Source organism: Equus asinus, chromosome 7 (assembly GCF_041296235.1).
Source record: "Equus asinus isolate D_3611 breed Donkey chromosome 7, EquAss-T2T_v2, whole genome shotgun sequence".
Classification (NCBI taxonomy): Eukaryota; Metazoa; Chordata; class Mammalia; order Perissodactyla; family Equidae; genus Equus; species Equus asinus.
In genome coordinates this window covers 76,481,059-76,494,004 of record NC_091796.1, presented here as the reverse complement: position 1 = coordinate 76,494,004, position 12,946 = coordinate 76,481,059, and the positions used below count along the sequence as shown (strand labels likewise).

General features: G+C 35.2%; 1 protein-coding gene across 3 annotated transcripts in view; it reads right to left on the bottom strand.

The window, feature by feature from the left end:
* PALS1 (protein associated with LIN7 1, MAGUK p55 family member) overlaps positions 1 to 12,946 on the bottom strand; it is an 89,956-nt gene that overhangs the window by 3,064 nt on the left and 73,946 nt on the right. For all 3 annotated transcript variants that reach the window (XM_044773796.2, XM_044773798.2, XM_044773797.2), the window contains exons 10-14: positions 10,735 to 10,806; positions 10,298 to 10,369; positions 7,798 to 7,965; positions 6,955 to 7,157; positions 5,158 to 5,268 (exon numbers count right to left, since the gene is read on the bottom strand). In XM_044773796.2, coding sequence (XP_044629731.1) covers positions 5,158 to 5,268; positions 6,955 to 7,157; positions 7,798 to 7,965; positions 10,298 to 10,369; positions 10,735 to 10,806 — 626 coding nt within the window. The remainder of the gene's footprint in view (positions 1 to 5,157; positions 5,269 to 6,954; positions 7,158 to 7,797; positions 7,966 to 10,297; positions 10,370 to 10,734; positions 10,807 to 12,946) is intronic.

Here is a 12,946-nt window from a genome sequence, read left to right as displayed (position 1 = left end):
AAAAACTGTGAGGTCATTCCATTCCTTACCAAATATAGCATGAGACAGAGATGGCTGAAGAACAAGAAATGATCTTACATTGATTTCCTTCTCTCTCTCAAAATCCTCAACCTCAGGAGCTCCTCCCCAACCCTGTCATGGCCACAGTGACTTCCTTTGCTCTGGTATCTTCGGGACTCACATTGTGAATCATCTGGGACTCAATATAGCCCGTTTATACTGCTATTTAGGTTTTCATATATTTCTCTCTTATCTCACCCACAAGACTAGAGGCTTCAAAAGCACAGAAAGGAACTTTGAATTCCATACAGACACGCGTTTTCAAACATTTTAAGGCATCATATCCTCTCCCTAAAAATAACATGTGTAACACAGAGTGAACCCTTCTGGTTGGAGCAAGGGCAGCAGGACCCAAAGTGCCATCTCCTCTCGGCTCTTACAGAGAACCCCTGCCCTTTATATCTGTTCCAGAATTAGACAGACTAAATCTTATTGGAAAAGAAAAGGATTAACAGAATGGGTATCTTTTTCTATGAAAACATTGGTGGTCAACCCAAGACTTAATAATCTGTTTTTTGGGAAATAGCCTAATATTTTAAATTTCTTCTCTGTTTTAAATACACAAAGAAGGTCTTTAAGATGCAAAAAAGTATCATAAGAAGAGTTTGGGAACCGATACAGAACAGGCTACTTTAAAATACTGAGTAAAGCAAACAGCAGTTTCACATAGACAAGCAGGTCGCAAGGCTATGCGCAAAACTTATCCAGAACCCTCTGATTATCAGGCACACGTGTTCAAGAAAGTGAAACTACCCCCAAATCACTCCTGTCAATAAAGAGAACTCAAATGCAAATGTCTCAGATATAAAGGTCACACATCAATACTATATTGGATCCACAATACAAAACAATTTCTATCAGTCAACTGGTTGAACTTCTGTGACGGTAGTAAAACATATTAAAAGTATGACAGCTGTGGCTCATCCTGAGGCAGTTTCCTGTGTGGCTCTCTGATTTTCATTCGGGAATGTTGTACATCTGGCTATGGTACACAGAATCCTTTGTGCTCCAGCAGGGACTTCACTACACCATTGTAACTGAACACACTGTGACATTCTTGCTAAAACTTCTGTCTACTCAAAGCTCAAGATTATTGAAAGAACATTCAAGAACTCAACATAGAGGGGCTGGCCCCGTGGCCGAGTGGTTAAGTTCGCGTGCTCCGCCTGCAGGTGGCCCAGTGTTTCGTTGGTTCGAATCCTGGGTGCGGACATGGCACTGCTCATCAAACCAGGCTGAGGCAGCGTCCCACATGTCACAACTAGAAGGACCCATGACAAAAGAATATGCAACTATGTACCAGGGGGCTTTGGGGAGAAAAAGGAAAAAAATAAAATCTTAAAAAGAACAACATAGAATCTAAACTTTGTGGTGCTAGAGTTGAAATGTAAATGTTAAGCCCCACATCTTACACAGATTCACATGAACATCCAATCCACCTAGTTTATGAAATGTAAGACATTATTTATTTCATCTTTTGTCAAAATGGCTTATATCATTTATTTGGTACTCTATGTTTTAATTTCCTCTTATTTTTCAAATTACAATTCACGGCTAAGATGAAACAAAATGTTTTTGCTCAAAAATTTTTGGACTGAAAAAAATAGTCTATAGGCACAACTGTCTGTATCAGTTCATAGTTTCAGTTTACCACTCTCAAGCCCCCATTCTAACAGGACAGAGTCAGAGATTCAGAGTATAATCAGATAACTGATTGTTTACGTTCTGTATGTAGGCAGGAAGATTTAAAAATCTGCTTTGCAATTTCTAGAGAAAAGTCTGCTGGGATTTTTTTTTCCCCCACTAACAGCTTTCCTGAGATAAAATTCACTTAAAATTCACTCATTTAATGGTGAATTGGAACCAATACAATGGTGAATTCATACAATTCACCCACTTAAAATGCGCACTTCAATAGTTTTTAGTATAGTCACACAGTTGTACAATCAACACTACAATCAATTTTAGAACATTTTCATCACTGCCCCCCCACAAAAAAACCCATACCCGGTTAGCAGATATTCCTGATTTTCTCCCAACCCCCAGCCCAAGGCAACCACTGATCTACTTTAGGTCTCTAGATTTGCCTATTCTGACATTGGTCAATGGAATCTTCCAAGTCTTTTGTGACTTCTTTTACTTATGTTTTCAAGGTTCATCCATGTTGTACCATGTATCAGTACTTCATTCCTTTTTATGACTGTTTTTCGAGACTTACAATAAAGCTACAGTAATCAAGTCAGAGTGATATTAGCATAAATACACAATAGAGTCCAGAAACAATCCCCACCCACCTCTGTTACATATTTGGTCAGGTCATTTTTGACAAAGGTGCCAATGTAATTCACTGGTAGAAAGGATGGTCTTTTTCAAGACATGATGCTAGAGTCACTGGATATCTACCTGTGATTAAAAACAAACAACCTCTACCCTCACCTCACACTAAAACAAAGACTAATTTGAGATAGTTCACAGACCAAAAAGTAAAAGCTAATACAAGAAAGCTTTTAGAAGAAAACACAGGATAAAATCTTTATAAGCTTGGAGTAGGCAAATTTTTTAAACAGTACACAAAAATCATTAACCATAAGAAAAATTAAAGAGTGTACTTCATTAAAATTAAACATTTCTGATCTTCAAAAAATATCCAAAAAAGGTACAAATGCTTTGAGAAAATACCTATATCCAGAAATATACTCTTTACAACTCAATAAGAAAACCTAATTTAAAAAAATAAGCAGACATTTCACAAAAGAATATGCCTAAATGATTACAAGAAAAGATGCTTACTATCGTTAGTCATAAGGAAAATGCAAATGAAAACCATAATGATAACACTTTACACCTATTAGAATAGCTAAAAAATTGTTACAAACCAACAGTAGCAAAAGTTGATAAGAATGTGAAAACAATGGAATCAGAGTGGGAGCATAAAATGGCAAACTGCCTTTAAAACAGTTTGGCAGTTTTTATGCAGTTAAAACATACACTTTCCATTTGATCCAGCAATTCAAGAGAAATGAAAATATATATCCACCAAAAGACTACGAATGTTCAGAGTAGCTTTAGTCACACTAGCTCAAAATTGGAAACAACCCAGGTTTTTAACTGGTGAACGGATGCAATGTGGTATATTTAGATCGTGGTACACAACTCAGCAATAAGAAAGTTAGATGCAACATAAATGAATCTCAAAAACATTATGCTGATTAAAAGCCAGGTGCAAACTGAAAACATACTGTATGGTTCCATTTGTATGAACTTCTATACAGACAAAACAAATCTATAGTAACAGAAAGCAGATTAGTGGCTGCCCGGGGAAGAGTGGAGGGGTATTAATTTCAAAAGGGCATGAGAAAATCAGAGTGATGAAAACGTTCTAAATCTTGCCTGGCATGGTAGTTACACAGGTATACATTTTACCAAAACTCACTGAATTACACAATTCATTTTATTGTATGTAAAGTAACCTCAGTAAAGTTAATTTTTAAAAATCAGAAAACTCTAATTAGAAAATCAAGCACATTGTATACTGTTAAAACATTTTGGTGCTGATTAAGTTCCTACTTTTAAAATATGTATAATCAGTATCTTTCTAGACCTCACTCAACTTGGGAGAGCTAATCGAAAATAAAGTAGGTAAAAAATTCCATGAAGGAACTGCCAGAGACCACCAGCCAAAAGACAGTTGCTTAACCTGTTTTGGAATGGCATCTGGAACCCTGGCATGACACTGAAATCCTTGCTGGAGAAGAATAACCTAACAAAAAGTAAGTGCGTATGTTAGAAAATGGAAAATTAGGCTGAACAAGCTGAATGGAGTCCACTCTGGTCCTTAATGTGCATCCCTTTCCTTAACAACCATGGTATTTCTGGTCTACCAAAGTAGTCACTGGGCACTAAGTTGCACAGTGTTACTCTTGCTTTCCTTATTATAGTGTGATCCTCCTCAAGAACAGCCAGCAACCACGTCTCATGTTTCTTTTCTATCACCCCAAGTGCTAAGGACAGCAGATACTCTGACCCCACTTATTTATGAACTTACAATTGTGTGGCAAAAAAGAAACACTACTTTAACCAGCTAGCCTACTTAGCCTAAACAAAGCAACCACAATTATGCTCAATGTGTAGGATTGGAAAATCCCTGGAGTCTATAAGCCTAAGACATTGAAAAATACTACCTTCACATACAGATTGAATAAGAAATGTAAGTAAACCAAGAGTGAAAAAAGCTCCCTTGGGGAGGAAGAAGGAGGGTTGGTGGCTGTGGAGAACTGTCAAGAATTGAAGGGAAGACGTGTTATTATGCTTTAAATGACTTTTAAGCGCTTCTAAGGAAGAGTGTTGTTATGTGTTTTTATGGCTTTTAAGGAGATTTAAAGGGATAGCAAATGAATGAGGAGATGAGTGATTCCTCTGCAAAATAGAAATATTTAAGAAATCAGCAAAAACAAGGATGTATTTATTACTTTGATATAGGTCACTTGACAGTTCTCATTTCACACAAAGTCAATGCTTTCTGATTAACATATTAGCATATTATCATTTAATTATTAATAATATTTAATATAATATGGACTGCCTCAACCATGTCCAGCATCTAAAATAATTTAAAATTTTTTTCCATTTCAGATCATGTGACAAGAACAAAGGGAGAAGATAAACAGAACATAAAATTTCAATGAGATAAAAGAAAAGCAAGAGCACTCCACTTTGGCTCCTCCATATGCGGGATATCTGGAGAAAAAAGTGATTATGTAATCCCTAAAAATCGGCTGAGAACTTTTTTTGGGGGGAGGAGTGTCACATAATCCCTGTTGGAAATGTGAAGATGATTAAGGAGGTTCTAAGGAATGCCAAAGGTTACCATATATTTGGGGTAACAATAGGGAATGTGTGGGGAACAAGAAGAGGAGTGGGAGAGCTGACATAGTCCAAACAGAGGCAACCATGCAAATTTGGGGAAAGTGGTATGACAGAAAGAATAATCAGTTTGAAAGTTCAAGCTGATGTAGCTTTTAAGCACCACGACATATTAGGCCATGACTGTTTCACGTTTATTTTCAATGGAATAGTACAACAGTATAATAACTTTACCTTTGGATTCTTGCCCTCTTTGGCCAATAATGCCCGAAGTCTTTCTTGTGAAGGGGGTGCAATGAAGATAATATATGGTTTCAAGTCTGAATTCCGGAGAGTCTTCAATGACTGTAAAGAAAAGATATTTTGGATTTTTAAAATAATTTTCATCATTTAACTACTTCCCAATAATATACTTGGAATATAATAAAGTAATTTGTTGTTGTCCAGGAAGATTAGCCCTGAGCTAACATCTGTGCCCATCTTCCTCCACTTTATATGTGGGTCGCCACCACAGCATGGCTGATGAGTGGTGTAGGTCCACACACGGGACCTGAACCTGGAAACCTGAGCTGCTGAAGTGGAGTGTGCTGAATCTAACCTCTATGCCACAGGGCTGGCTCCAGTAAAGCCATTTCTTAAACATTACCTAAAAGTGCTTCCAAACATCTTTGTAAGAAACAATTCACAATATTTTGAGATCCTACCATTCACTATAAGAATATATTGCTTACCTATAAAATAACACACACACATGCACACACAATATTGGCTTGCTCTGTTTATGTAATAAAATAATACTAAATGACATTGAAGGATTAAAACTCTGCGATGCTAAAATATCCTGCTAATAAGATCACATACAAGTTATAATAATCATACTAAAAATCCATTTTGGAGGAATCAGAAATGGGCAGTCACCTTCCCATGTGCCAGGGTCTAAATGCAAGCAGAACCAGTAAAACCTCACACACACATACACAATTCCGGAAAAGCACATCCATGAAAAAGCACACTCGGTTTGCATTAGGAGGTTGTGCTTTCTACCTTGCCTTTTATATTGCATGACTGTGTCCCCCTAAATTGAAGCATTCTACTAGAATGGGAATTACAGGGACATGCCCTTTTCTATCTAAAAACATTACTAATTTAAACAATATGTTTGACTCCTCTTGGTTCTTTGGTAAAACTGTTAGCCTAAATAAAATAAAGAATTCTGAAGGAATTTAGCAAAGACATTTATACTTCTCTTGAATCAAATGTTTATAATTGAAATAGTAGAGACTAAGCTCTTTTGTCCACTAAAAGACAAAGAAAACCTAATTACTGTTTCAGAATAGCCATTTTGGAGGCAATTCTCTTGCACATACATCCTTTTAATGACCACTGCCTATGTTTCCTGAGTTGACATACGCAGGAGATTCCCCCACATTAACGAAAGTCTTATGCTGAAGCTATGAAGTCTAGAAAAAGAAAAAAGTTTCCACAACAAACACAATTGTAAACATCCCAAATTTCTAAAATTATTATTTTTTAATGGAAATCTAAGAAGCAATTGTTAGCAATTTTTAAAGTTTTTGCTTAGTCTGCCAAATAATAGAAATGAATGGCGGTTTCATCATATTTAGATACAATCAAGCATTCATCATGATACTTGCTAATACTTGAACTATGGCATTTAAAACCATAAAAATGACCTCTAAATATTCTAATTTTTCTCAGAGCAGAATCAGAAAAGGGAAATTCTTTTATAACCTCTAAAAGACTTAGTGTACTGCCAGTACTAGAGTTACTGTATCTTAAGTTTCAGAAAATATATACATGTGAATATATGTAGGTATGTATTTATTTTTCTCTCTGAGGGAACTGAAAGAGATTTATAGCAATCTGTCTGATTTCACACAGGGAATCAGTGGGGAAATACCTCATGAGAACTTAATTAGGTCCTGTGGTTCTTGGACCAAAGTACAGTTTCCACTAAATGACTGTAAAAAATGCCCTCAAGTTCAACACCCTAAACCAAAATAAATTTACCTGTGTACGAACACTTAAAAGACATATTTTGCCAGAGTTGATCACTTGCCGTACAGAATCTATGCTGGTTCCATACAGATTTTTCTCAAATTCACCATGCTCAATGAACTTTCCAGCTGCTATGTCTGCCTCAAATGCTTGCCGTGAAACAAAGTGGTAATCTCTACCTGCTACTTCATGGTCTCGCCTGCTCCGAGTTGTATCTAGGCAAACAAAACCAGGTAAAAATAATGCGTGTGGATCAGAGTAAGGATGGGGGATAATTCTGTAGGCAAAAAAAAGTTTTATTTTGTAAGACAGATTATGAAATAATGAATTGAGGAAATGTTAAGAGTCCGTGTGTTTAATTTAACATTGATTTTACTTCTAGATTGAGAAAAGTGAGCAAAAATGTGTTTTTAATATGTTAATAATATTTACATTTAATTATCTTAATACATTTTATGCTTACACTTTAACATACTTGATCTTGCCATACCACTCATCTTTTCCTAAAGTTTATTTCCATTAGATTAGGTACTATAAAATCTTTAAATGGAACTTCTGTGTGCAGAGATTAGGTCTTAAAAAACCAGGAGCTGATTCCATATTGAAAAGAGAATTATAAGAAGCCCAAGTGAAATTCATTTAGAAAATAATTAGTAGCATACCTCTAGGAAAAATTGAAATTTCTCAAGAATGACCATCTTTAGTAACAAATTCTCAAAAGATTTGGTTAAAACAAAATTCCTCTTTCCTGGACAATACTGTTTTGATGAAATGGATGAAAAATTTTCCTACACAGTTAGGTTCTCAGGTGGTAAACTGAAAAGCACAGGAAAATGGGAACACATCCAAACTTACGAGGAACTGCAGATGCAAAGCGGTCTTTTTCTTTGTTCATGAGCCTCTGACGCAATTCATTCTGGCCACAGTTCTGTGGACCAATCAAAATGATAGGTCTTTTCCTATTTGCTGGCTGATGGTAAAGTGACATTTCCTCATAAGTTAAGATCTCTTCATTGTCATAATCTTTGAAAAAGAAAAAGTTAAGCCCTTCAGACAGAATTATTCCCATGTGATAAAAGATAGACATGTAGATCTTCCCCAAAAAGCAGAAAGAAGCACAATTTATCATTAGAAATGCTTAACTTTTTGGGTCAAAATAGTAATAACTGGGTAGTATTACATCATGAGTATTTTCCCATGTCCTTATATCTTTGCCAGGATACTATGAAAATAAATCAGACAATCTATTAATCCTTCTAGAAATGTTTATTGCTTCTCTTGTTTCCCACTGCTTTTGAATGTTTAATACAATATAACTATACTGATTCTTATGTAAAATAGCTAGTTCGCAGCCAACAGTTTGACAGAAGGTGGGGCACCAGGGGATAAACTAATGAGAATAGTGTCTGTCATTTCTGTAAAATGGGGATACTAATACTTTACTTAGAGAGTTGGTTTAAGGATCAGACATAACGTACATGCTGAGCACAATACCTGGCATAGACAAACATTTACAATTAGTGGCTACAACTAGTGTTATCAGGACAGCTGGAATACTTTTCTGACTATGTAACTTGAAAACGTCATCTGTGTGCTACCCACACTTTCTGCATTTATGTTTACATTATTCTGGAATACTAATACTAACCTGAGGTCTTGATTCAAGAAGAAGTATAAACTATGATGGGAGGGGTAACACTCCTAAAGCCCACAATCCAGAGGAAAGCAGAGCTGTCAAGTGGCAAGAAGAAAGGCGGACAATGAGCAGCCTGCCATCTTCCCACTTACACCACTTTCCCTGACTGGGAAGAGCATCAGACTCTCTCAGCTCTAAGTCCCACGGGGACAGGGACCATCTTAGTCTTGCCAGTGCTTAGCACAAAGCACAGAGTAGGAACTCAAACTACATTTGTTTAAATTCCAGCTCAATCATATATTAGGTCTAAGAATTTAAGTGGGTCATTTAATATCTGAACTTGAATTTATTTATCTGTAATCTCAAGGGATTTATTGTGAGAACAAAATGATTGAAAGTATCTAAAGCATACAGTTACTGCCCCTGAAATAGAACAGTTACTAAAAATGATAGTTATTAATAAAAATATTAATTATGATATCATTATGAACAGAAATGTAACTCCTTCCCTTCCCAAAATGCTTTTCCCTTTGAAAAATCTGAGTTCCTTCTTCTAACATGTATGTGGCAGCATTTTGATTTACAGACTTCATTTATCTATCTGTAGACTTCAGATGTGCAAGTTTTCTATAGCATAATAACTATTCGAGCTGAACCAGTTAATTTTAGTGTGTATCAAAGGATGAAACACAGGTATTAATCACTTATCCAAGCATAAAGGAAAGGATTAAAAATTCAATAATCTTCTTAGTTACACAATCTATCAATTAGCATTAAGGATGTTTATTTTGGAAAAATTTATTAAAGTAGATCAAATCTCAGATTTATTTTATATGGAATTTTAAAATAATCTGTAACATTTTATTTTCATTAGTTTAGTTTATGCTGCCTAAAAAAAATTCAAGATATTAAGAGAATAAGCCTTATAAATGTTATAACTTATAAGAAGTTACGGAGTGCCTTTGCTTTATTATTTGGCTTGTTTCTAACATGAACCAAAGCAGGGGTAGCAAATTTTAATGCCCATAAGGGCCAACCAAGAAGGTAATGAAAGCAGTAAATCAGGGTGGATCTGCGAACAACTGGATGTGGTGGAGACTGCTGAACTGAGACAGGAGATGCCCCGTATAAAGACAAGAGCCATCACTCAGGTCCAGCAGACTGTTGTCACTTGGGAATATGAGTCCAGTGTTATTGAGGTTTTGATTTTAAGAGAAGGTACAACTTAAGAAAATTTTAATCTGAGCAATAAATTAAAATTAAATTAAAAACTCTCCTCTGTGCCTGACTCATCCAGCAGGTAGCAGGCTCTATGGAATGAGTTGCCGCAGTGACATGAGTTATTATAGACAAAAATATTCATTTTATACTTAAAATACAGCTATATTGTTAGAATTTGTTAGACTCAAGTATTAATTTTGCAAATAAAGAGTCCAAGAAGGAAAGAATTAGAGGAAATTACCAACATAACACTATATATACTAAATCGTACTTCAATTTTTATACCTGTTTTTCTCAGAATGCAAAACACTGCATACTCATAGGATTCCAAAAGAAAGTAATTCCTGCCAAATTACTTTCTTAAGAAAATATGTTACATTAAGAGGCAAAACAGGACTAGAAATAAAACCCCCTGAAAATATCAGCTTAATTTCCTTTAAATGTTAGATATGGACCTTTTTCAGATATAATCCAGCTATATCTGACAGCGGAACTTACCATCATTTTTATTGGCATTATATAAAACCTTTTTCCTCTTCTTTTTATTCTTCTTTGCACACCATAGTTTTCCTGTTGAACAATCATAAACATAACTATAAATGTGGTATTTGTTTCCTTGAACAAAGCTATGTATTTCAAACTAAAGAACTCAAACAGTTTTTAATTTAAATTTATCAACATTTATTACACTGTTCATAGAAGAACTATTTTTCAGGGAAGTATTTACAATTTTCATTAATCTCACATTATAGACAATCTTTAATACTTAAATCCTGTCCTTTCTTTACAGTCCTAAGAAAATCAGTTTTGCCTCTCACATCACTCTTGCCATGAATACACGTTTCTTGACAGTTCTAACTGATAAGTTAATTTAAACATGGTTCCAGGTGGAAACCCAAGAAGCCTCTCATTAATGTCAAATACAAGTGTCCAACCTGATTTTTCTGGCTCCTTATCTTCTTCTATGGTTTGCTTCATGGCTTCCCTTTGCTGCTGAAAGCTTTTCCCTAAATAGCAGAAAGGAAAAAGTAAAATACTTAAAAGGATAGAAGCATTTCTTTTAATCAAGGGAAAACACTAGAGGTAACTCTTCATTTATATTCCCTTCTAAATCCTTCTGTCACCACATGAGATTATGTCAGCTGTGACTGTAAGTTCAAATGTTTAAGGTATTAAGTTTCAACCTCACTCTCAACCAACCTAGGACATGTATTACCAGAACATATACCAACTATTAGAAAAGACAAATAACAAGCCACTGGTAGACAATTTAATAGTTAAATTTCTACTAAGCTTTCATTGAGCATTGACTATGTGGAAAGTACTATGCTGGATCTTACAATGGTTCTGATCATTTAGAACTGTCTCAAATCAAGGAAATTAATTCTACGAGTTGATTTTCCAAAATAACGTGAAGATTCATCACTTGAATTCCAAGACATCACTCAACATGTTCCCTTGCATTTACTACTCTCAATCCCTCTTGTTCTGTGTACGTGTGTATATATTTGTATGAATCTGTATTAATGATTTTTTTATTTCCACCTTTAAACTAACAATGACACAAGTAAATGAAAAACATAATATTTTAAGGATTAAGATTTTAATATAGGAAGCTTTCAAGGTTTCTCACCATCATCTTTCTTTTTAGATGTCTATCTTAAAATCAAATGTATTTTTTCTTAAGGGTAAAAGTTACAGATTAGAGTTCTGCTTTCATATTTAATCTTTATATCTAATTCTTTCCGTTTCAAGCCAGGGATTCTTAAAAATCAATAAGGAAATTCCACTATGTTGGGATAATCTGTAAACTTAGTGCATTTCATAATAGCACAAGCAAAAACATTAATATTGAGTTTGATACACTTAAGAAGAATTAAGGGAAACCAGGCTATCTCCAGGCGCTGTACAGATTGCATTCCTAGTAAAACGAGTGACTATGACTACAGGGAACACTTTAAGAGCATTAAAATTTAAAAATAAGTATCTGACTTTAATAGATTTAGAAAAAAATAAGAAACAAAAAATAATTTTAATCATTTACATAATAAAATGTTTAAAACCATTATAGTGATGTACTTCTATGGCACATTTTTATACTATGCACATATGTCGACTATTTTTGAAAGAAAAGCAGAATTAATGGGAGATGGACCTAATAACTTCTTAAAAATCCTCCTAACATGGGGCCAGCCCAGCGGCACAGCAGGTAAGTTTGCACGTTCCACTTCAGCGGCCTGGGATTCGCTGGTTCAGATCCCAGGTGCAGATCTACGCCCCACTTGTCAAGCCATGCTGTGGCAGGCATCCCATATATAAAGTAGAGGAAGACAGGCAATGACGTTACCTCAGGGCCAGTCTTCCTCAGCAAAAAGAGGAGGATTGGCAGCAGATGTTAGCTCAGGGCTAATCTTCCTCAAAAAAAAAAAAATCCTTCTAACAGAAAACCATCTTCAAACTCAAACTAAGGTGGGTTCATTTATTTGTCCTATAAAAAGACTTAGAAATAATATCACTGAAATCTCCTTTATTCATCTATATAATTCCAAAAACTCAATGCAGTCAGTCAATAAATACTAGTTTTAAATATTTATGGGCTAAAGCTGGCATGGTGAGAAGATATCAAACTGCTATTTGGCACAAGCACTAAGTAGAACCACGATGGCTGCCCAGCACTCCAGGATTCCAGAGGAATGTCCTGTAGCTGTTACTTTGAAGAATCAAGAGTGTAGCATCATCCTCTAAACTGATTATGAGAAGCCCATTCCTCCTTCCTTGAAATATGACTGAGTATAGACAAAATTTATTTCCAGCTTTTGGGTTTTAAAGCACGTGATTTGTGGCTTTCTGTGACCTTATTATACACATAAAGAACAAATGTAAATATTATGTTGAAATTTCTTGTCACTCAGAAAATCTCCTTAGTTTAGTTCCAGTGTTAGAAGGGAGCCCTTATAACCTTTTCCACAGTCTTTGGATAACTTCTGTTCTACATATCTATATACTACGTATCTAATAGTTAATATTTTTTAGTATTATCTTCATGCTTTCCTTTCCCTCCTTTCTTCTAAACCTATTACTTGCAGTCAAGTCAATGGAAGTCAAATTCTACAGCCAAATCTATTATGCTTAAGATCTTAAGGTTTG